The sequence below is a fragment of the Passer montanus genome, unplaced genomic scaffold (genome assembly GCF_014805655.1).
Source record: "Passer montanus isolate IOZ18808 unplaced genomic scaffold, ASM1480565v1 scaffold85, whole genome shotgun sequence".
NCBI lineage: Eukaryota > Metazoa > Chordata > Aves > Passeriformes > Passeridae > Passer > Passer montanus.
Window position 1 is genome coordinate 1100774 of NW_024373812.1, and position 22088 is coordinate 1122861.

General features: G+C 38.1%; 1 protein-coding gene across 1 annotated transcript in view; it reads right to left on the reverse strand.

Annotated features, from left to right (window-relative positions):
• The window catches only part of SVEP1 (sushi, von Willebrand factor type A, EGF and pentraxin domain containing 1), a 118436-nt gene that overhangs the window by 42779 nt on the left and 53569 nt on the right, over window positions 1-22088 (reverse strand). The window contains exons 9-28 of the mRNA XM_039733256.1: window positions 21785-21914; window positions 21028-21135; window positions 20674-20805; window positions 19224-19418; window positions 18097-18218; window positions 16369-16477; window positions 14319-14507; window positions 13757-13990; window positions 13076-13237; window positions 12243-12404; window positions 11242-11403; window positions 10589-10683; window positions 9348-9444; window positions 8620-8733; window positions 7633-7746; window positions 6543-6744; window positions 5332-5489; window positions 4017-4218; window positions 3143-3318; window positions 1753-1877 (exon numbers count right to left, since the gene is read on the reverse strand). Coding sequence (XP_039589190.1) covers window positions 1753-1877; window positions 3143-3318; window positions 4017-4218; window positions 5332-5489; window positions 6543-6744; window positions 7633-7746; window positions 8620-8733; window positions 9348-9444; window positions 10589-10683; window positions 11242-11403; window positions 12243-12404; window positions 13076-13237; window positions 13757-13990; window positions 14319-14507; window positions 16369-16477; window positions 18097-18218; window positions 19224-19418; window positions 20674-20805; window positions 21028-21135; window positions 21785-21914 — 2988 coding nt within the window. The remainder of the gene's footprint in view (window positions 1-1752; window positions 1878-3142; window positions 3319-4016; window positions 4219-5331; window positions 5490-6542; window positions 6745-7632; window positions 7747-8619; window positions 8734-9347; window positions 9445-10588; window positions 10684-11241; window positions 11404-12242; window positions 12405-13075; window positions 13238-13756; window positions 13991-14318; window positions 14508-16368; window positions 16478-18096; window positions 18219-19223; window positions 19419-20673; window positions 20806-21027; window positions 21136-21784; window positions 21915-22088) is intronic.

The following is a 22088-nucleotide window of genomic DNA, read 5'->3' on the forward strand; positions in this document are numbered from 1 at the left end:
AACTTTGGAGTGATTTGTTCTCATCTTGTCCCTGCTCTGAACCCATTGAGGCAAATTGGACTTTATTCTAGAGTCACTATAGCTGGAAAAGGAACTGATGTTCTCTGTTTATTCTGAGGCCATTTCAAAGTTCTCATTTCAGCAATCTGTGCTAAGGGAAACTGCTTAGGCCAAAGGCTGCAAACAAATTGCAAGGAATCTGCATGAAAAAATTTCCAATGTAGCAAAAACAAGTTTGGAAATCAGCCCTTTCAAGCCATATGATGGAAAATGGAGGGTCAGAAAGGACCTTACAGTTCCCTATACACTACTCACATTTCTGTTGCTTTCTATTCAACAATAAAGCTACCAGAGTGACAGTTTACCTGTACAAAATTAATGTGCAAATTCTTCCCCAGAGAAATGCCACAAACTTTAAACATTTGCCTTTGTTGTTTGAGTGTTATCAGCAGTTTAACACTTCTGACCTTCAGGATTTAAATACTAATGAGCAGGAAGCAGTGATGGAGCACTGTCATCAGGTTTGCAGATAATATCAAGCTGGTGATAATATAACCAGTCAGTGTGCTGGAGGACAGAGTTGCATACATAGGCACTTTGACAGGCTGGAGTAAAGGGCCAACCCAGACTTCAAAAATTCAACAAGGAAAAATGGGAAGGAAAAAAATTCTGAACAATATAGGTGAAGAAAGCCAAGAGCAGGAAAAGAACTTAGGGACTCTGGCAGGCAATGAGCTGAGTACGGGCCAGCTGTGCACTGTGCAAATATTGAGGACGAATAGCATCTTTGGCTGAGTGAATAGGGTTACCATCAGAAAACCAAGGAAGTGATTATTCTTTCTCAATGCTTATTAGATCACATCTGAAGTACTGCATTCCATTTTGGATTATTCACAGCAAGAAAAACATCGACAAGTTGGAGCAAGCTCAGAGATGGGATGGGACATTTGCCCTGGGAGGAGAGCTTGGTTCAGCCTAGGGCAGAAACAGCTATTGGGACACTTCTCAGCAGCCCCGTGTGTATGGGGAGATGATCAGGTACAGACATGCTTGTACAGCAGCACATGGTGGAAGACACAAGCAGTAGTCATAAATGGAAGTGGGAAGTCCCACCCAGGCATAGAGAAACAAATTCCACTTGATGATAACTGAGTTGAAGCTTGGCTCCCAGAGAAGTTGAGGGATTAGTGTCCTTGCAGACATCTTTCAGTCTTTATTAATTTTTAACTCAGTGGAAATTTGGTCATGTCAAGCTTTTGTTTTAGGTCCTGATTAGGTGTAATTCCAGTTATTCTGCCCTTTCAGACTTTTTCTGGAACTATATAGCTTAGATTTTTCAGTGTCTAATGCATTGACTGAAATTGTGATGTCTCCCTTCTGAAGTTTTAACAGCAGAATGAGAAAACTGTATGTAGTCTGTAAAATAAGCACTTTGCTTATTTCACTGGATTTCTCTCTCTTCTATCAGAACTGTTAATTTTTATACATTATTTCCTTCCTGTTTTGAAGCCACTTACTACAGAAAGGCTCAATCAAAACAGAAGGTGACTCAGTATTGATTTTACCAGACTTAGTTCTGCTTAAAGCTACTTTACTAACCACACAAAGCTTATTACCCTAAGCCAGAACTCCTTCTGGTCCCCACTGACTTCTGTGGGTGTAGGGGTACCCAATATGCTAACCTAGAGTGTCTTCTCAAAGGTTCAGCCTATGTTCAGAGCCCTCTGCTCAAACACTGCACTCAGGACGTACCTGCTGTGGAGAAAGTACATGGTCCCAAATGTTGAGCTGGCTGATGGAGCCCACAAAAGATTCAGCTGGATTGAATCCTTCTCCTTTTTGATCTTGCTCTTGACCCAGAACAAGTGCACCACCACCTAAACTCAGAATTTGAAGAGGGGTAGGAAACAAAGCCTTACAGCAGGGATCCCACAAGAAGATTAAAAACAAAGCAAAAAAAAAATTTTGCTGCCCCATGTTACTCGGATTTTGCAGTGAAGACCAGCCACCTTCAACAAACTCTCTCAGCAAAATCTCTGGGAAACCTTATGTTAGACTGAGATAGGTCAGCATAGCAATTTGGAAGTGACTGTCAAACACATATGGGAGCAGAAATCACCTATGGCTGTTTCAAGAATGATATTGGCTCAAAGAGATCACTTGTCGGTCAGTTTTTGAAGCATTACACACAGCAATATAAAACGCAGTTTTGAGCAGGTGGGGCACATTTTACAATACCAACTTAGACTTCCTGCTTTAAACAAAAGCTTACAAAGTCATGCAGGTCAAACGTGATTCCATACAGTGTGTTCAGAACACACTGAGGGTAGTTAATGCTCTGAGACATGGCATGCTAGTTAAATCTATTCTCCTTGTGATGCGAACATGCATCTTCTATATCACAGGGTATGTGGACAAGGTTAAAAAGTAATGGAGACAGCACACTTCCTTAGGTCTTATCTCTGGAGAGAACTCCAATTTAAGTGGGAAAGATGGAGCAAACATAAGGATCATGGACTAAAATGCTTTAATATTGTATTTTTTATATTAATAAAATACTATTTTGAAATTCTATGTAAATTTGGATGGTGGCAGTATGCAAACAGTACCAAAACAAAACCTCTTTGCAGCCAAATAATACCAGGCTTTTCATAGCTCTTCAATGCTGAAGATACTCCTTTTTACGCCCTCTGGTATTACTCTATAGACGACTGATCACAGGAAACAATGAAATAGCAAACCCCACCTTGTTAGAAAAAAATATAAACATAATTTTGAATATATGACTGAAAAGAACAGGAAAAGGCTTAGTCAATCAACCCTGAACACATATATGTAAGATTAATTTTGTCGAGTGAGACACTTATTCTCACAAAGCCATCCCAGAACCAGCCTTTGTGGACTAAACTGTGTTGTTCATAAAACAAGCTACCTACCAATACACCCTAGAAATGTGCATTTTGTCTTCAGTGATGCTGAGGTGGGGAGAACTGTCCTCACAAAAAAAGAACAGCAAACATGAGCTTTTCAGAAATGATGAAAATGTGAATATATACTAAAAAACCATAAACATTTTCTTGAATATTCTGCAATAAAAACATAATGAAGGCATCAGATGTGGTATGATATAAATAAAGCATACCAGGGATTTTTGATCCAACAGAGAGCCCGCTGCCTCCATCAGACAGTTTTCCATCGATGTACACCTTCCATGCCCCATCCCTGCACGTCCACGTCACTGCAATGTGATGCCAGTTACCATCGTTCACTGAAGGACAGTCTGTTATCTTCTCTTTCCCATTCACATAAAGAACCCAGCTGCATGGAAGGAAGACATAGGCATACTCAGCTTCACGTAAGTACTTTAAAAGCATGGTCTGTCCCCCATGACTCAAAGGAATGTCATTTGACTAACAAGATAACTGGCATGTAATAACTATCATGGGAGAAATCTCTCTTGAAAGATCATCATAGATGATATCTCTCTCCTAGAAGACCTGGACGTTGGTTATCATATGCAAAGCACGGTAACATAAGTGACATGCTTTTGTAACAAAATATTAAGGCTCAAGTCATGGCTACATAGTGGATTCTTAAATTTTCCTGTAGAGTTTGGAGTCACACTACAAGTCACACTCTGCTTTTGTAAAAGTGCAAGTCATACTCTGCTTTTAGAATCATGTCAGAAGTACTTTAAGTGTGATTCTCTATTTGTTCCACTCATTGTCTCAATGAGCCATTAAGAAAAGATGTGAATATAATACAGAAAAAAAATCATATTGTCTAAATTCACAATTCTCAACTCTCTCTTGCCATTACTCTTCTATAGGGCAAAAAGTGATAGAAAAAAAGAAAGAAAAAAAAAAAGAAAACAAAGAGACAACTCTGTCAAGGGAGTTTGGGTGCAGATTTTTCTACCCCAAAGCAGGTAAAGCTTACATTCAAACTTGTGTTCTACACTTCCTTTATCAATCCAAGACATCTGTAAGCTATAGAAAAGCAAAACTGTGATTTACCCATTGTAATCAGTCAGAAGAAATGCATTATCACTTCCATTTTCTACTGCATAAGAAATGGGAGTCCCATAGTTTGTGGTGTCAGTGGATTTCATCCAGAATGTACAGGTGATGTCACCAAGAGATGGTAAAACACCATCAAGCATGACATATCCATAGATACCAGAGACTTCAAAATCAAGATTGAAACCAGAGGACTGTTCTGCAATGAAGACAAAGAGTACTAAGAACGATATTCACACAAACATGGAAAGAGAATCCAATGAAATCTAAGCAAATGAAATAAAGTGGAATGAAGTCCTGCTACAAAAATTTTTCATTAACTTGAACAGAGGTAGAAAGAACTTTTGGCAGTCTAACATCAGCCAGAATACAGAATTCAAGGCTAGAATGCAGTGCTTGAAGACAAATATCTGGAAAAGACTGATTATCTAGCAATAACATGAACATGAGCCCTTCTTCTCTGTCCTCTATCACTGAAATAACATATCCATCTACCATCTACCATCCAACAACATAAAGAGGTATAATCACCTGGTTCCATTTAATCAGGCTTTGAAGAAAAAACTCAAAACAACTCAAGATTTTTCCTGTTCTGGAGTTACTGAAATACACTGCTTGGTATGGGACAGCACTTCTGTGCTACTGTTCAGTGCACAGTGACATGCTTTATAAGGATGCTACACGTAATGTTATCACGTGCAGCTCTCCTGAAAGGTAGGTGTTAAACTCTGACACAGCATGGCAGGTGTAAATATCTTCTACTGTCTTTATGAAATCAACATAGCTTCTGTGTAAAGATTCACCAGCTACTTTGTAATTTTCAGGGAGAGGGATTTTAAACCTTGTGGTCTCCAGTATCCCCAAGAAGTGCTAGAGGTGTGACCCATGCCATCTGTCCATAGCAAACTTGATACTCTTTTGCCTGTAGGGAATTTGATGTCTTTAGGACTTCTGAAGCTAAGACTATCCCTTACTAATCTCCAACCCTGTGACACAAAGCCCTACACAAAATACAAGAAACAGAAAGATCTACTTAAATCAGATACACAGTGCAAATACAAATTACTTTTAATAGATCTACGTGGTTAGTTAAAAAACTAGAACCATGTATTAGAAAAGAGAAATGACTCAGACACATGCTGTTACTTGTCTGCAATTACACTTATGCAGTCACACAGGCTTCACTCATCCTCTCACAGTCCCACCATCCTAGCTACTTTCTGGGGAAGCTGTATGAAATCAGCCCAGCCAGTGAAAATCTTGCACAGAGACTTAGTCAAGCCACCTTTTTCTGAGACTTAGTCCTGTGTACCTGTTTCACACCTGCTGCCTGTAAAGCCAGGGGGACATTTACAAACGTACGAGTTCAAGGCATCCACACAGGTGGCTTGGTTTAAGCAGGGACTGGAGGCACAGTCATTGATGTTCACTTCACAGTTCTGTCCTGTGTACCCTGTCACACACAGACACCTATGGAGGAAGAGAAGCACACTTCAAAGGTGACAGCCATCATAACAAAGAATTCTAGCTATGAGGCCAGATCTGCCAGTGAGAACAGTATATAACTAAAATACTATATAGATATAATACTAAAAAAATCAACAGATTATATATTACAGAATTCATGGAGTTTTACTTTGGTAATTCCTCTTAAGCATGCTGGCACTCTATTAGCTGAATAATAACATTTCTAGACAAGGACAATACAATGTTTAAACAGCCTGCATTTCTTTATATGAAATTGTGAGACATAACCATTGCACTTCCATGAGTAGAACATACCTCTTACATACACAGAATTAAAGATGAGAGGTATTCAACCTCTCAGATAGTCACCTTAATTTATAGGGAAAAGCAAGCTGGTATAAAGACACCAAAACCTTTGATACTTGAAAAACCAAGATGCTTGAACGGCACCAAAACTTTTGCGGCTTTTGGGAGGGAAAGACTAGACTAAACACAGATGTTAACAGCTGGCCCACCTACCTATACAGTGATCTAGGATATGACACTTCTGATGGCATTTGTAGCTTCTGATCTGAGTTCTGATACCCTAAATAATAAAATTGAATAGCTGGAAATTTCCACTGGGGTCTGTATTTTAACCTCTATAGGTTCAATATGTACAGCTATCCCTGTCTTTCCAAGCTATAGAAATGTAGTATTACCAGGTACATAATTGGTCATCGTGTATTATTGCAGTGGAAAGCAAGATAAGCCCCTGAAGTTTGGACAAATGGACATCTTTTGGAAGATCAGTATTAAAACCATGCAGCCCTACCATGCTTACATTTCAAACTCTGCATATTTTTTTTGCTGTTTTCCTTGGAATTTTTTAAGAGTGAAGACACTCTTAAGAAAATATATCCATATTTTCTTGTCTTTTAAGATCTCCCTCTTTATAAAGGGACCATTTATTTTGGATCAGGCTGCCAAAATATGCTTGCTGAAATCTGAGAAGGGTGAAGCACCTCAACATGTCTGACTTTCCACATTTTACTACATCAATCATCTGTTTTTCACCTGAAGCTGTTGATACCATCTCTGCATGTAGCTCCATTCCTACAGGGTCTACTGAGACACTCATCAATGTTTCTCTCACACAAGACACCAGTAAAACCTGGGAGACATTTGCAGGAGAAACTTCCAACTCGATCTTCACAAACAGCCCTGTTAAGACATGGGTTGGAAAGGCATTCATTCATCTCCCTTTCACAGTGATCACCTGAGGGGGGAAAAAAGAAGAACAAGGTAACAACTCTAGATTAATTCAACCTAAGAAAGAGGATTATTAACCCATCCCAATTTTTTAAAGGATGCAGCTGATCTTCTAAAGAAAAGCAAATATCCATGCAGTAGACATGCAGGTTTGGAATTTACTCCATTAACAGAGGTTAAGAAAACACAGAAGAATTATGGGAACCATCTTAACAGTTACAGAAATAACATGCAACAAACCGTCAAATTTAAATGTGACTAAGTCAGGGTAAACCAGGAAATCACCTGAGAAACTATTCTGAGTATCTAATGAAAACCTACTATAAAAGACATCTGGCTGAAACTCTAATGCTAAGGAGAGATGTGAAAGCCAGAAACATGTGATTCTGTGATTTATGATGTGAAAGAGGCCCTATGTCACAGGCGCTGAAACTGCATGTGATTTTATAGTGGAGCTTTTTGGCAACATGATAATCAACAGATAAGTGTATTTCTTATAGAAATCTGTGAAAGGAGACTATGGGACTGGGGAGTAGTTTTAGTATAGACCATTTTATCTACTGTAAAAATATTTTTATTTTTAAATAAAATTAAAAACAACGTTTTGAACCCATTAGAATGCTGTTATAAGTTCCTTAACATCACACAGCAAGTTCATGGCAAAATTAGTAATTGAAGATGTAGCACTTAGTAAATCCTTCTAAAGACATATTAACACTACAGGGAGTCTTAGATGGACCTAAGGAACACCATAACTTACATTCATATCCACATGTAGTATATTATATATATATATTACTATATACTAGTGGGATGAAAATATGTTGGGTAGGGTAGGAAGACACATTTTTTGGTCAGAAAGAGTAAAAGCTGGCTTAAAGAGAACAAGGTGTACCTGTGAACCCTTTTGCACATGTGCAGCGGTAACCGTTCTTGCCATCAACACAGTGGGCTCCATTCAAACATGGACTGGAGCTACACTCATTTATGTCTTCCTCGCACAAGAGACCTTTGAAAACCAAGGATTACAAGGCATGATCAAGACACAGTCACAGACTGTATGCTGCAGTGACTGGATGTGGACAACAGAACAAAACCGTACTGCGAGCATGACAAAGGTTACCAAGAGCGGGTGACAAAATTATGTGATTGACTGCACTACTGAAACAGCTCCAAAGATAATCTGTGTTATTTAGATGCTGGGATCAATATGCAAAGTCCATTGTGTATCTTTATAACGTTTAAAAACCCATCCAGCTAATGCTGATACTGATAAATGCATAGTCATAAACATGAACAGTGAGGGAGAATATTTCTAATGGAAAACGCAACCTTTTTTTGATCACACAAAATCATCTCAGTAGTTTTATTTCCATCTTTATAAACGTGCTTGTTTAGGTGCATTTCAGGTGCTGTTTTGGCCAGCTATTCAAGTGTGTTAGTTTCCCTGCAAATTTTAATACCTTCAATGTGCACGCTGGTGACAGTTAAAAACACTGAGAAAAAATATAATCAAAATTCCATTCACTTATTCCTAAGGCTGAAGTAAAGTAACTACATAAATTCTGTGTCTAGTCTCACAAGCACTTCCCCCGCTAGTATTTACTAATTCCCTAAACCTTATTCCTCTTTTCAGACCAGAAATGTCACAAAGGAGAAGGATACAGGCACACACACAGAGACACAGTCCCACACCCTATCCTTGGATGCTTGCCCTTCTATTTCAAAACCTATTCACATACAGTAGAACCTTACTCTAACCTGTAGATCATATTGTTTTCCTGTTATAATGGGATGTGGAATTACACAGCACTTGTGCTTTGTGTTACTTGGCACAGAAAGCAAACCTGTCTGAAGAAAAGCTATGAAGTGAACAAATTACCTGAATAGCCTGGTTGACAGTGGCAAACAAAGGTCCCAATGCCATCTTTGCATATTCCATTGTTTTGACAAGGAGATGACTTACACTCATCAACTTGTGTTTCACATTTCAAGCCTAGAATGCAAAAGAAAAAGGACTCAGACAAAATTTAAAATTCTTCAGAAAAATTGATGCCATGACTATCTAATGTAGGAAAACATGATTGCCTACATTAACAGACATTCAGGTTTATTATCTTTTCATTAGGTTGTGCTTTAACACAGACCTAAGACAAGTGTTGTTAGAAAGGTGTGATGCACATTGGGAACAGACTGATCCGCTTCAGAGAGGGGCAATCAAAAGTAACTTCTTGATAACAGCTGAATTATAAGACATCTCTTTGATTTGAAGCAACTGGGTAGCTAACACTGAAGACAAGTACAGGCTCTGTACAGGTGGAACTACCTGCCAAGACTGCAAATTTATAGCTTTTGTTAATGATAAATATTGCCAAGTGATAGGACTTTCACATCCACTAATTCCATTAAAAGAAATCCCATTCAAAACCTTTTCTGCAAAAGACCATAATTCAACAAGGACATGAAGAAGTATCTGTTTCTTATATATTCTAAACGTGATGAATATTCCAATTAGTTAGGCTATACCGAAATGCTTTTGCTCCTTAAAACTTCCTCATTTTAAGGGCATCATGAAGTAGTAGCTACTTCACCTGCTTCCCAGTTTTTTACCTGTATATCCAAGCGGGCATATGCAAATGTATCCACTTCCCAATTGCTTGCATGTCCCATTATTGTGGCACGGTTCCAGAAAACACTCATGAAAGACCTGCCAAAGGCACAAATGATACACTTACAGCAAAGCTGGCAAGCAATACCCTAGTTTTGTAAACTGTATGCCCTACTAGTCACTTTGGAAAGATGGGATAAAAAAAGTCACCAGCTTTAGCTTCTAGTTCCTCCTCTGTCTTCCCATCATGCTAACTATTTGTGGGGTTTTTCCTACCGAAAAATACCACAAACATGAATATTATTTTAAAATTAAGTTTTACTTAGAAAAATCTCCTCAAAACTGTCTGAGCTATGGTTCACAGTTTGTATTAAACTACATTTATATGCAAGTTCTCCACTTTGTGTCCCTCTTCATCAGCTACCACTTCCTGCTACTGGCCATCAGGTGGCCTGGCAGGGAACTTCACCATGGGGCATTATTTCTCCTATTCTTGCAAACCTGAATTCATCAAAGCCCTTAAGTAAATGATCAATTAAAACCATAGGAGATCAATTTGTCTCCTGTCCCTTTGTTATATAATGGTTCAGGACAAATTTGCCATGAGTCAGCTTTGCTTTTTTTTTACAGAATATCCCAAATTCCAATTCAATCAAAGCAGTCTCGTCAAGAGTTAAAGACTGGGGGTGATGGGGTGGGGGCAAGGAGGCATCTCCAGCAAACACTGTCACTAGCCTAGTTTCACTTGTCTGTATTTCAGAGAGGGTACTCAAAACAGAAGGGAGCTCTGCTTGCCTCCTCTCAAGTATATCTGTGCTACAACATGTAAACTCAAGATTTTACGTCTGAGACTCAGATGTCTGGCAGCATTTTCTGGAACTCAGCATATAGAAGTCGTCAGATGACTGAACACAGTCAGTATACTTTTTCTAGATTGTCTGAACCTCTTCCATGTAGTTTCATTTTGTTTTACAAATTTATTAAGTATTTAATACATCAGGTGAAGGCTTCAAAACCAGAATTTAAGATTGTCATCAGCTGATGACACTTCCTCTGTTCAATGAAAGTGCTTCTATAATTACAAAGAGAGTTTGAGTGTTCCCCTCTTAACCATTGCTTTCATCTCTTCAGGAAATAAAGTCAGCAAAAGAAGTACAGTTAAAAAGGTCTTACTTGTTTACTGCTGCATAAAGTGCTTTTTCCTTCATTTGAGATAGCACTGGAAAATAACACTTGTCCTTACCTGACTGCTGACTTTGTACTGCTTGCTGATATTTTCTGGGAAGGCTGGTACCATCATTATACTTTCCTCAGCTGCTGAAAAAGTAGATCCAAAACCTAAAGAGTAAGAGAGGAAAGCACTGTGAATAACACTGTTTAACAAAGTCTCTATTCCATGGGGGCATTATAACTGCATGTTAGTTATGTGCCTAAAGACACGCTGAAAAAAAGAGAATTTGTGGGAATAAAAAGAAACTTTACAGTACCCATTACAAAAATATGTATTTGTAAGGACAAACATTTCTAAAACACATACACGTGTGTACACATAAAAACATTTCATATTTTTTATATACAGTTACATGCATGCACATACATATCAGTGTATGTTTATATATATATTTCTCTCTATAGCATATGTGTACAGTACACATAGGCAGTGTACACACACATACATATGTATACTCTGTTTATTGAGCCTTGGCATGCATCAGAGCTAGTCTTAAAACCAGAGGCAACACCAGTAGGCAGAACCAGCTGAGAACTTCACTGCTTGAAATCAAAGTCCTACATTTGTCCAGAGAGTAAGTGGGATGTTTTCTGTTAAGACTACTTCTGGCTATCTCTTAGATGTCCCCCTTACTCACTTTATTCAGCAGAGATGATTTGGCTTACTTGAACAATCGGTGATGGATCTGGCACCAATAATGGTTGTTGTTCCATAAAAGGGACAAGACAAGCAGTAAGACTTCCCTGGGTCTGGTTGATAGTAGTCTCTGGGACAAGGGTAGCAAGGTGTCAAACCTGTGCGAGAGAACTCGCCTGCAAGACATGGTACTGCAAGAGGAAGAAAACCTTTTTGAGCAACCTGATATCTTGCACATGCACCTTACTTCCCTCCACCTCTTTATAATCACTTTCTCTTCTCCTGTCATGGTGTCTTCTTAAACTTAAAATGCACAAGATGAAATCTGCCAGGAATTCACAACTCTAGGAAATGTTAATTTAAAATCTTCTGTGAGATGCCATCTTGTTCTCAAAGGATTATGGCAATATTCAGGAAGTATTTAATTTTACTACTTTTGCTGCTCTGGAGGCAGCTTTTAAATGGAACTTCCCTTTTATCTCTCACACCTTTTTTTGGATATTGTTTCTTTGGTTTTTAAATTTTTTTTGTTTGATTGTTTGTTTTAGTTGTTTTTGTTGTTTTTTTTCTCCCTCAAGAAAGACAAGACTTTTTTGCACCTTGAATCCTTACAGACTGTTTCCCTGGGAATTCTTCTGGCAAAGACTGACTAAGACAATTGAGAAGAATTTATTTGAAAAAATTACTGAGCAAACTGTGTAAAAATTCAGAATTTTTGAACAGAAAAGAAGGGAGAAACAATAGTGACAATTCCCTTTCCCTTCTGTAAAGAAAAATATTCTATTTTCACTTAGGTACCCATCACAGATTTTATTTTATTCCTCATTACATAAGAATCAGAAGGAGGGCAATTCGTAACAGCAAATGACCTACCATTTTGCTGGCAAATGTTCCTTGGTCTACACTTAACCAGAACAGGAGTTCAGTCTCAGGCAGATGAATTGGACAATATTAGCTGACATTTAAACAACAGTTTATGTATTTTTAATATTTAGTCTAAAAAAAATTCATTACCCTTTCTGTTACAAACCTCCACAAGCTGAGACATCCACTGCACCTCTTTTTACTGTTGATGTATTTTCTGGACAAGAGATGCAATTTCTGGACCCAAATGATGGCTGATATGTTCCAAGTGGACATGTTTCACACGTCTCTAGGCCATTAGGTGAATAAGTTCCCTGCTTGCACTGAGCTATAAGGCAAAAGAGTTCAGAAAGTTTAAGCAATGTCCAAGAGGAAACATGGCTCCTGATCTCTGAAAATGATGTTGAAATCACAATACACATCACAAGGAATTTTATTTCTGGACCATACTCTATTCTGAAGGACTCAATGAGTACAAAGAGCAAAAAAAAAAAGACAGTTGTGGTAGGGTACTGACAGTGCAATTATGAATGATTAACAAGTGAATTCTCTGCAATCAGACTCACAGACGATTTACTCAACTCAGTTACATGTTTTAATCAACAAACCTAATGACAATAAAGACAACAAAAATTAAATCAAACTAGCTATTTCCTTTTCAGAAGAAGTCATGACCATATAGCACTTCTGTTCTGTTCAATGCCTCAGCACTGTAGGATAGGATGGAAAGTTGTTGGCAAGGGTGACAGTAGAATTATTTTAAGTGTATTCATGTCTGAAAAATGCAATCACAGAAATGAAAGTCCGACATTAAACAAAGCATCAAAGGCCAACTCTTCTCAGAACCTCTGCCTGGCCATCCTGCAGGGTAGAACAGTGATGAAAACTCAGATATTTCCCTATGCATATGCATTAAGGTGCAATTAGGACTGCTCCTCGTTTCACACGCTAGCTTCAATCCAGTACTTCCACCATGGGTCCAAAAGGATATCACCCTACCTTTGCACTCGGAGATGCTCCTAGAGTGTAGATACTCAGTATAGCTACCAGATGGACAACTTTTGCATTCCAGCTGCCCTTCCTCATCTTGATAGGATCCAGTCCAGCAGCTTTCACAGGTAAGATGCTCCAGGGAATAATAGGTACCCAAAGGGCAGTTGACTGTAATGGAATGTTGGAAACTTAAGTTTCCCTCAGAGTGAAAAACCATGCATACCTCTCTTGCCCCTGAAGTTCCCATTTAGTCAAACAAAGTTTTTATGAAATATGGCTCTGTTCCCCAGCAGGCAGGGAGACATCTCTCTGGAACACTGCAAAGACTTAATTATGCACAAGAAATGGAATCCAATATCCACCTTAGCTGCACATCACTCACAGGACGAACAGGGTTAAAAGACTGCATACCAAGCACTGTTTTCTCTGTATGGCCAAGCAAGGATATGCCTGATTTCCCCCTGGGAGTGCAATCCTGGGTACAAAGCATCCCTTTTCCACAGGCCTTGGTTAGGAACATAAACATCCTTTGGAAGTCAAACTGTGCAAAGCATTTTTGCAGTTTATTGTTATGGGAGACCACAAGCACTGGACTGTGTCAAGTCATAACCCTCTGCAAACATCCTCTAAAACATTGTTTTGCAAAGGGATTTTAAATACACATAAGAAACATGTTATCTGGCTTACCACACATTCTCCCTCGCAGCACAGAACCAGGCCTGCAGAAAAGAAAGGCTTTCTCGGTCTCCAGTGAGTTGGTGTCAGCTACAATGAGTTCAGATGCAAACTGAAAAGAATACATAGGTTCCTTATTGAGAGTTCTATTCAGCCTGTTTGTGATAGTTTCCAGAGTTTTAAGGAGCCGTCTCTGGTTTTCCAGTTCCACTGTATCATTCCTTTCATCAGGCAGCGGCACGCTAGCTGGAATATAAACAGCAAACACAAAAAACACACAAATTTTGTAGTCAGCACTTCCGGCGTACTCTGGAACTTATCAAGAGTGCAACACTAAAGCTTGTCAGAGGAAAGTGAAAAGGAGGCCATGTGCACAGAGCTCTCCATGACAACGAGGCTGTGATCTTTCTCTCAAGAAGAAAGTCTGTGATGAAATGGGGCTATGAATGTGTCCAGGGAAATGCCATCTGCATCTTCACCAGACTTCTGTGACCTGAAGTTTTATTGAATGTACTAGAGAAACAATTTTTAAAAAGAAGAAAGCAGAGAAGTTAGGTGTTTTGACTTGTCTCACCTGTGATGTTAAATATTAACTTGATTTTTTGGTCAGTCATTGGAACACTCAGTTTATGTCTTTTGACCCGAGCAGGTGCTGCTTTTTCAGAGGCAGAGAGATGCCTGGATAAGTCTTCTCCTTGTACTGCATCAACAAAATCACCATACGAATAATCCAGTTGGTTTGCTGTTCCCCAGCCAGCAGGTCCTGTGGGACATTTAAGAAAAAAACAAAAAGAAAAGCAACGTCATGTGGAAAGTAAGTACTCTTACTTATTTCTAAAATACAGCTCCAATTTGTTGTTTGCAGCTCCGGATGACGTGCTGGCTTTGACTCTGTACAAGTGGCCAATGTACCTGCATTTTTACTAACGAAAAGTCTTACTCCTAATTGATACCATAGAGGTCCTGAGTCTGCTGAAATTAGTCAATGCTTTAAAGAAAAGTCACATGTTGAAATTCTTTCTCTTCCTCTGTCTTGCACGAACCCACACCTGCACCCTCATCTGCCAGCAACTTCTTCAACAATTCCATATTGCCTTTGATTCCACTTCTTGCCCACTTACAGATGGCACAGCCTGTGCCATGTCTCCAATGCATCTTCTTCTAACAACTCTTGAACAGTTCTAACATGGTCTGGCCTCTCAGAAAAGGCATCACCCTGTCCATGTTACTACCCACAGATAGGCATTTCTTGTAACACACAGTGAGTAAAATTCACCCTAGTCTGATATCCTTCATCACTCTCACATGATTTCAATAAAAATATTTTCTGTACATAATCTACTTTTTCATGACTACTAAATCTAGAGAGATGTGGCCTATTTCAATGATCTAGATTATTTTTTAAAAGACATCAAGATAGGAAAAAAATCTGCCAATTATCTGCTAGTAGCACAAATATTGTTTTGTTTACAGTGGTAACTAGGACAAGTTAACCCCACAGTTTAATATCGTGTGTTCCACAACTAATTTTCTAAACTGCTGTCTCTTATGACCTGAAGAGAGCTCTCTCCTGCTTCCAAAGTGTAAAATTATGAGCAACTCCTGAAAAAACAGCAACAAGTTTATTCTGGTAAGAGGTTGACATGAACCAGAAGAGAATAGGACGCTACATTCCATGTCTGTAAGTGTTTTTTCCACATAACTTTACAGATGAGTTCCAGCTGTCATCAGCATTCACTCTTACCCTGATGACAGCTGCAGACTGATCGTCCAGACCTGCCCCACGTCTGAACACAAACAAATGCTCTCAGAGGTGAGCATAAGCAGGAAGTTCTACCAAGTAACCTCACTATAAACCTGTGAAAGAGGCACAGTCCTGTGACAGATTCTGATGTGGATCTGCCAAAATGCCTCCTGATAAGACAGGTAATGTAAGTTATCCACATTCAGCTTTTCTGCTCTGAGCACCCCTATGGAACTCAGAAAGGCCAAGAACAACAGCAGTACAACACGGACACTAAGCCACTCAAAAATGGACTGAAAATGACAACATACTTACTTTGGCATAAACCAAAGTGGGAACAACCACTAGGATGGTTATGGCTTCCACTCTGATATGGCCACAGTCATGGTGCAAAATCTGCCTGTGCATACAGGAAGTATTTGCACAGCAAATAGGCCAACTTAGGCTCATATAGCTTTATACAGTGAGGATTCTGCGGAGATCTGAACTGGCATCACGGATGCTCCTCATTTTCTTAACAACCTCCAAATCTATTTATTGTAACTTTTCAGTATTTTTGTCTTAAACTGTATGTTTTTAAGAAGTTCCTTTTTTTTTTGTAGGCTAACCAAGCAGGTTTCTAGGACTCTGTGTGTGTGTGCTTTTTTCCCTCCCCACCATGAGGCATCCCAGGAAATTCTACTCCACACTATGTAGGAAGCAGCATCAATACAAGACATCAAAGAGCTCCAGAATATTTTTATAAAACCTTTTATGTAAATGCTTATTATCTTATGAATACCACAGTTATTTTAAAAAAAAAGTCTCACTAAAGACATTGTGGCAGGAATCATGCTGCTTTAAACCTGGATGGCTAAGAACATATGGAATCAATAATTACCAATGGCAAATCCATTTTCGTAATCATAATTATATTCCAAGCAGTGTTTCTGTGTCTGATCTTCCAATCTGCAGTCAATATCATCAACATCATTACAGAATGATGGGACCTTTCAACATAAAGAAGAATAACTTTAAAAACATAAAACCACACAGCCCTCTCCCCTGACTTACAAAAAATTCTAATTACAGTGCAAAGTACTGGTTCTGTTAGTGACACTAGATTTCTCCTTTCATGTCTCTTATAAACCTGGTGAGGTCTGCTAGAAGACCATGTTTTAGTGATACAATTTGGAAATAAGAAAGCAACTTGTGTGAGTACAATCTCTTCATTATAGAAGATCTTTTCTTTTTAAGGGAAGATGTCAATTCATTATTCTTACAATTAATCACATTATTCTTACAATTAATCACTCTTGCATGCCAAGTCTAAGAATATAGAAATAAATTCAGGCATTTTTCCCCCTGCCAAAGAGGACTGGAGAATTCATATTTATAAAGCACCTGTGTTTTTTTCAGCTATGTTACTTGTAATTCTGTCAGGTTTAAAACAATGCTGTCACTTTTTTTCTAGCTTTCAAACCTTACTTCTTCAAATTCTTGGAAACAGGAACAAGCATATTCAAAACAACCTTTCCAAATGTTTTTCAAGACTGTTGCATTTTGATGCAAATGCTTGGTAAGGTCACTACCCACTTTTTTCTTATTATCTTTTACTTGCCAATAGGAATGGTTCAAGGACTGGAACCTGGTGATACCAGGGAAAGAAACAGAAATAAAACCAGTCAAGATTTTTCTACTGGAAAGAACAAACCTGAATCAGTAACTGGCACTTATGTCCAAGTGTTAGACATTGCCTGACATGTCACCTAACTTTTCAGCCATTTGAAAAGTGTTACTGACATACTTTCCAAAGCTGCAGGAGTTTGCCCACTACCTGTATGTGCTAACAATGTTTTTTGGTTAGTACACAACCTTTTATTAGACTATGGGCTGTGTTGTGCAAAAACACCTGTAGATGCCCAGTTTTCTCTACTGGAAAAATGATGTAGCACTAGGCCTGGACATCCACACCTGGGATCAGAACTCAGCATTCTGCTGGTTCTACTTCTCAGATGAGGATAGATTTGTGGATTAACAGGGGAGATTGTGACATTGAAGTGGAGAGCAAGAGCCATGGCAGAGAAGAATGACAGGGCCTCTTCAAATTCAGTATTGTGCAGTTCTTAATGATAAGAGTGAGAACTCAGAAACTCATGAAACCTGAGCAGATCACTGCTACTGGATTTCAGTGCCTGGAGGTACACACCAAATGTGGAATGTATCCATTTGTACATATGTGTGTCAATTCATACTATTTGGTTATATATTATACATATTCTATATAAAATGCATTTATTTTATGATCACATCTGACTTTCAAAAACAGCACTGAGGGGACAATTGATTGGGCATTTCAAAACTACAGGTTCTCTTTGGAAGCCTATTGAAAACTTGGATACTTGCATAAATTCTGTCCCATACAGGTCCACATTGGATACCAAACAGAATTACATTAAAATGCCAGTGAATCATATTTATTTTTAAAAATAACTTTTCACCCTCTGGAAAAGCTCAGATTTAACTTACAGGCTTCTGCTGTCATTTCCTTGTAGAAAATTAGTTATTTGGGAAAAGTAACAATATTTTTCAAGAAGTATGCAAAGGGAAGGAGTATTTACTAACCTACCATTTTACCAAGTGCAGTCTGAAATGCATCAGTAAAGCTGTTTAGAAGATTGTTGTCATCACATCGTGTTGCTTTGTAGAGCATTTCAAAGGATTTGAATCCATGATTTGCAAAACGATTTACTGAAAAATGTTGGAGAAATAAATTTTTACTGATCAGTGCAAGAGTTCAGAACTAAAATCAAGATAATTTAGGCTAAAACTGAAATACAAGAAGGTAAGTACAGTCTTTGAATCAGCAATCCAAATGCATCACTTACATCTCAGTCAACATTATGACCCTTTGGCAGGCATGAAATTTACTGGAAAAGTTAAAAGAAATTAAAACCCAGGTAACTTTTCTACTTCAGCTTGTTCTTAACAGAAGAAACCTATGAACTGTCAACTAAACTGCATGCTAACTTCTGAGAGGAATGCAATAAACATGAAAGTCTTATTACTAATGCTGCTAGACTAAATACAAAAATTCTTATCCTGAAATTAAGCCAAATTCTGAAGTGTCCAAGTTACAGATTTTGAACTGGCAGCTCTGAAACATAACTCTAGTTTGTTCATAGCTGAAACACTCATCTTTTATTGCTGAAACCAAGAAATTGACTCTGATGGAAGTGGATGCAACATGGTACCAAGACTGGCTTCAAATGTAGTTCTAATAGATTTATTATAAAAATGTCACTAAATGTGCAAAATTCTACCACTGAAGTTTTGCAAAAAGAGAACACATAAGCTCTTCTAATCTGGTGGTAATTAGATATGTAAGGACAGCACACACTGTGCATTTCAATGAATAATCTGCAAAGACTGCTGTACTCCTATTTAAAAGACAGTATAGTATTTGTTAGCAAACTGTTTCAATTAACCTGCTTGCTTTGCCATCGTTGCTATTTTGTGATTTCTGGAATTGAAATTCACTGTTATTTTTGTGATTTAGACAGCTTCTGAAAAAACATATTTACAGACTTCCAAGCATTATTTCACCACCTTTGTAACAATTCAGAGGCAGAGCACAGATTATATTTGTTATATAAATAAACAGAAATCAGATTTTCTAAAACATTTTCATTTGCTTTCTCATTGAATTTAGTGTTTCATGAGTTGCAGATCCATTCTAGTAACAGTAAGACTTACAAGAGCAGCTAGGCCACTCTGGAGAATAAGGTGGCTTCCAGAGACCATCATCATATGCACAATAGTAGTTCTCACTTGATCCTTCTGAAAAGCTGTAACCCTCTGCACAGTGCAATGTGCAATTAACTCCTGCTTCATCTGATGTGCATACAAAATCACCATTCACAGGCTCAAAGGAAACATCACAGGGAGAACCTATGAAAAATACAAATATTTATATATTGATTAATGTGATGAAATAAGTGATCCTGCATAAAAACAGCACTGATAGGATTTCCAAAAGTACTTAGTATTGACTTGATCTTGCCTCTGTTGAAGTTTGTGGAAGCATTATTTGCTATATCCATAAAGTCAGGATTAAGCTACTGCTAAATAATTCTCAAATTTTGCTATTGCAATCAGAAAACCAGAAACATGAAGACTTAAAAAATGTTATACATATGAAGAACTATTTACTAAAATAATTTAAAACATCAATACAAATTTTCACACACATTTAATACAATGAATTCTAGTAAACTATATTACCTCTTGAGTTCTGAAATTAACATTATCCATCCTGGACCCTCACATCAACATATGAATGAATTAGAATCACCTTAGGATAACCTCATGACCTCAGTTATGATTCATTTTTGAGGCCAGCTGTGAAGGAAGTTGTGAATGTCTGTAATTACTATGTCACAAACACTGAACCACAAAAAGTCTGAGATGGAATAGACCTTGATACAATGCCAGTTCTAAGCACTGGCTGGTTCTTGCTGAGATTTAGAGCAAATCAGAGACTAGCACATTCATTTGCAACTTACCTTTCCTGAAAGCTACAACCAAAATTCCAGTCTGCATGATTTTAAATTCTCTCTTCACTAACAGGTATTTTTATACAGATGTCCAACTGAGACATACAAAGTAGAGAGCAGATATGAAGTAGATTTTTCATTTTTAATATAGTTTATCTGCCAAATTATTTTTTTAATTTTTGATGAGAAAGTGAACTGTGGGTAGGAGATGTCTATGAAATAAACAAAATACAGTAGTGTATCTATAGGTACGGGCATATTCCAAAATCTAAAGAGTGTTTTATTATCTGCTGCAGTATTTGCATGTAATTAGAGAAAAATTGGCAGAAAATTCCCTTCAACTACAGATTTGAAGTAAGATTCAAGTAACACCTATTAATACATTCTACATGGGATTGCAAACTCTGCAAGTTTTACTGCTTAATGAATCACAATTTCAACTCTTTTATATGTAATTTGTATTTATAGTTAGAAATTCACTGCTGTCCTGATTTAATAGTGGACAATTTATTTGTAGCACTAGCAAATATTTTGACTGCCTTCAAGTTACCTCAATATAAAATGGGAATAACTAAATGAGGATGTGGAGCAATCTTGCATTCTTTATGGTATTCAGTTAAAACAATTCCAGGTATTTGAAGACAACGCACCTTTGATTACAATGTGGATCTCACATGTCCTGTTGTTGCCAGAAGGATCCACAGCTGTGTACTGGACTGTTGTCTCTCCTTTGGGGAAGAGATCTCCAGGTGCATGACTCCTAGTGACAGTCAGTGGACCACCTAGAAGAGTTAAAAGATAACCTAAAGCAGCGGTAAGGAAAAGTGTTGCTCATACCCAACCTTGACAAATGGAAAAGGAAATGGCAGCAAATCTTCCAAATTACTTAAAAATAACTAAGTAAAAGGAGCCTCAGCAAATCTCAAACTCCAAGGGATCAAGGGTGAACAGGAGCTCTCTAGCCTTCCACTGTCTCATGTATGTTTTGGGGAGCACTATCTCACCTGAATTGTCTGAAAATTCTGGTTCTTCCCATGTCACTGGGTAGTCGTTCTCTGCTGCTTGCATGGGTGGTGGAGATCTGCATCTGTCAACTACAGGAGGTTCTACATCTGCAGAATTTGAAAGGATGGCATGACATTAGCTTGCAGAATTACTGCCACACTCAAGTAGCATCCATAACCAGAATAGCAGCTTTAATTTCATATCAGAAGATAATACAAAGGTGCACACTTGGGAGCTGCTGCAACTGCAAGATGCTGAGTGAATGGACAAGAGTAATTACTCTTCTGAACTTGTGGTTTCTGCAGTGTTTGCCTTCTGCAGAGCAAGCCTTGGAGTACCTGCAGGACACCTGAATAACACAACTGTCTGACAGAAATACTTGAATAATGATTTGCATCAATGCAATATGTGTGAATCTCAGAAACTTTGTTGGAGTCTTTCAAGAATTAAATAGAGATTCATGATGAAGGTAATTACTGACAATGCAATAATGCATTTAATAAACCAGTGTGAGGAGAAATCTTAACAGTTAGAACGAACAGCAAAATAAAATGCACCCCAAACTGAACATTGCAAGCAGTGACTGCACATAAGCAAAGACTTTATGCAGATGCAAAGCCTTTATGGAGATGACAATATTCCTTGGCTTATAACTGCACACATAAAGGTCACAGTGACTCACAGTCTCTTTCTGCACAAATAAGAAGGCTTCAGCCATTATAAACAGCCTTTCCAGTGATTTTTACCAGCACTTACCAATAACCTTGACATTGAATGTGCATCTTGCTTCATTGCCTGACTTATCAGTTGCTGTGTAAGTAATGTCAACTTCGCCAATTGGGAGAAGAAATGGTGGTATGAAAGCTGGAGTAACATGAACTGAGACCTGTTACAGGAAAACACTCATTATTTAAAAGCCAAAGCTGGTTACTAATCATAATATCCATGTTTCAAAAAGTGGACAGAACAGTATCCTTCAGTGTCAAGCCTGTTCATTCTTAATGCAAATAGCCTCTTAAAGTAATGAGGACACACTTCACAACAGAGTGCTGTATGTCCC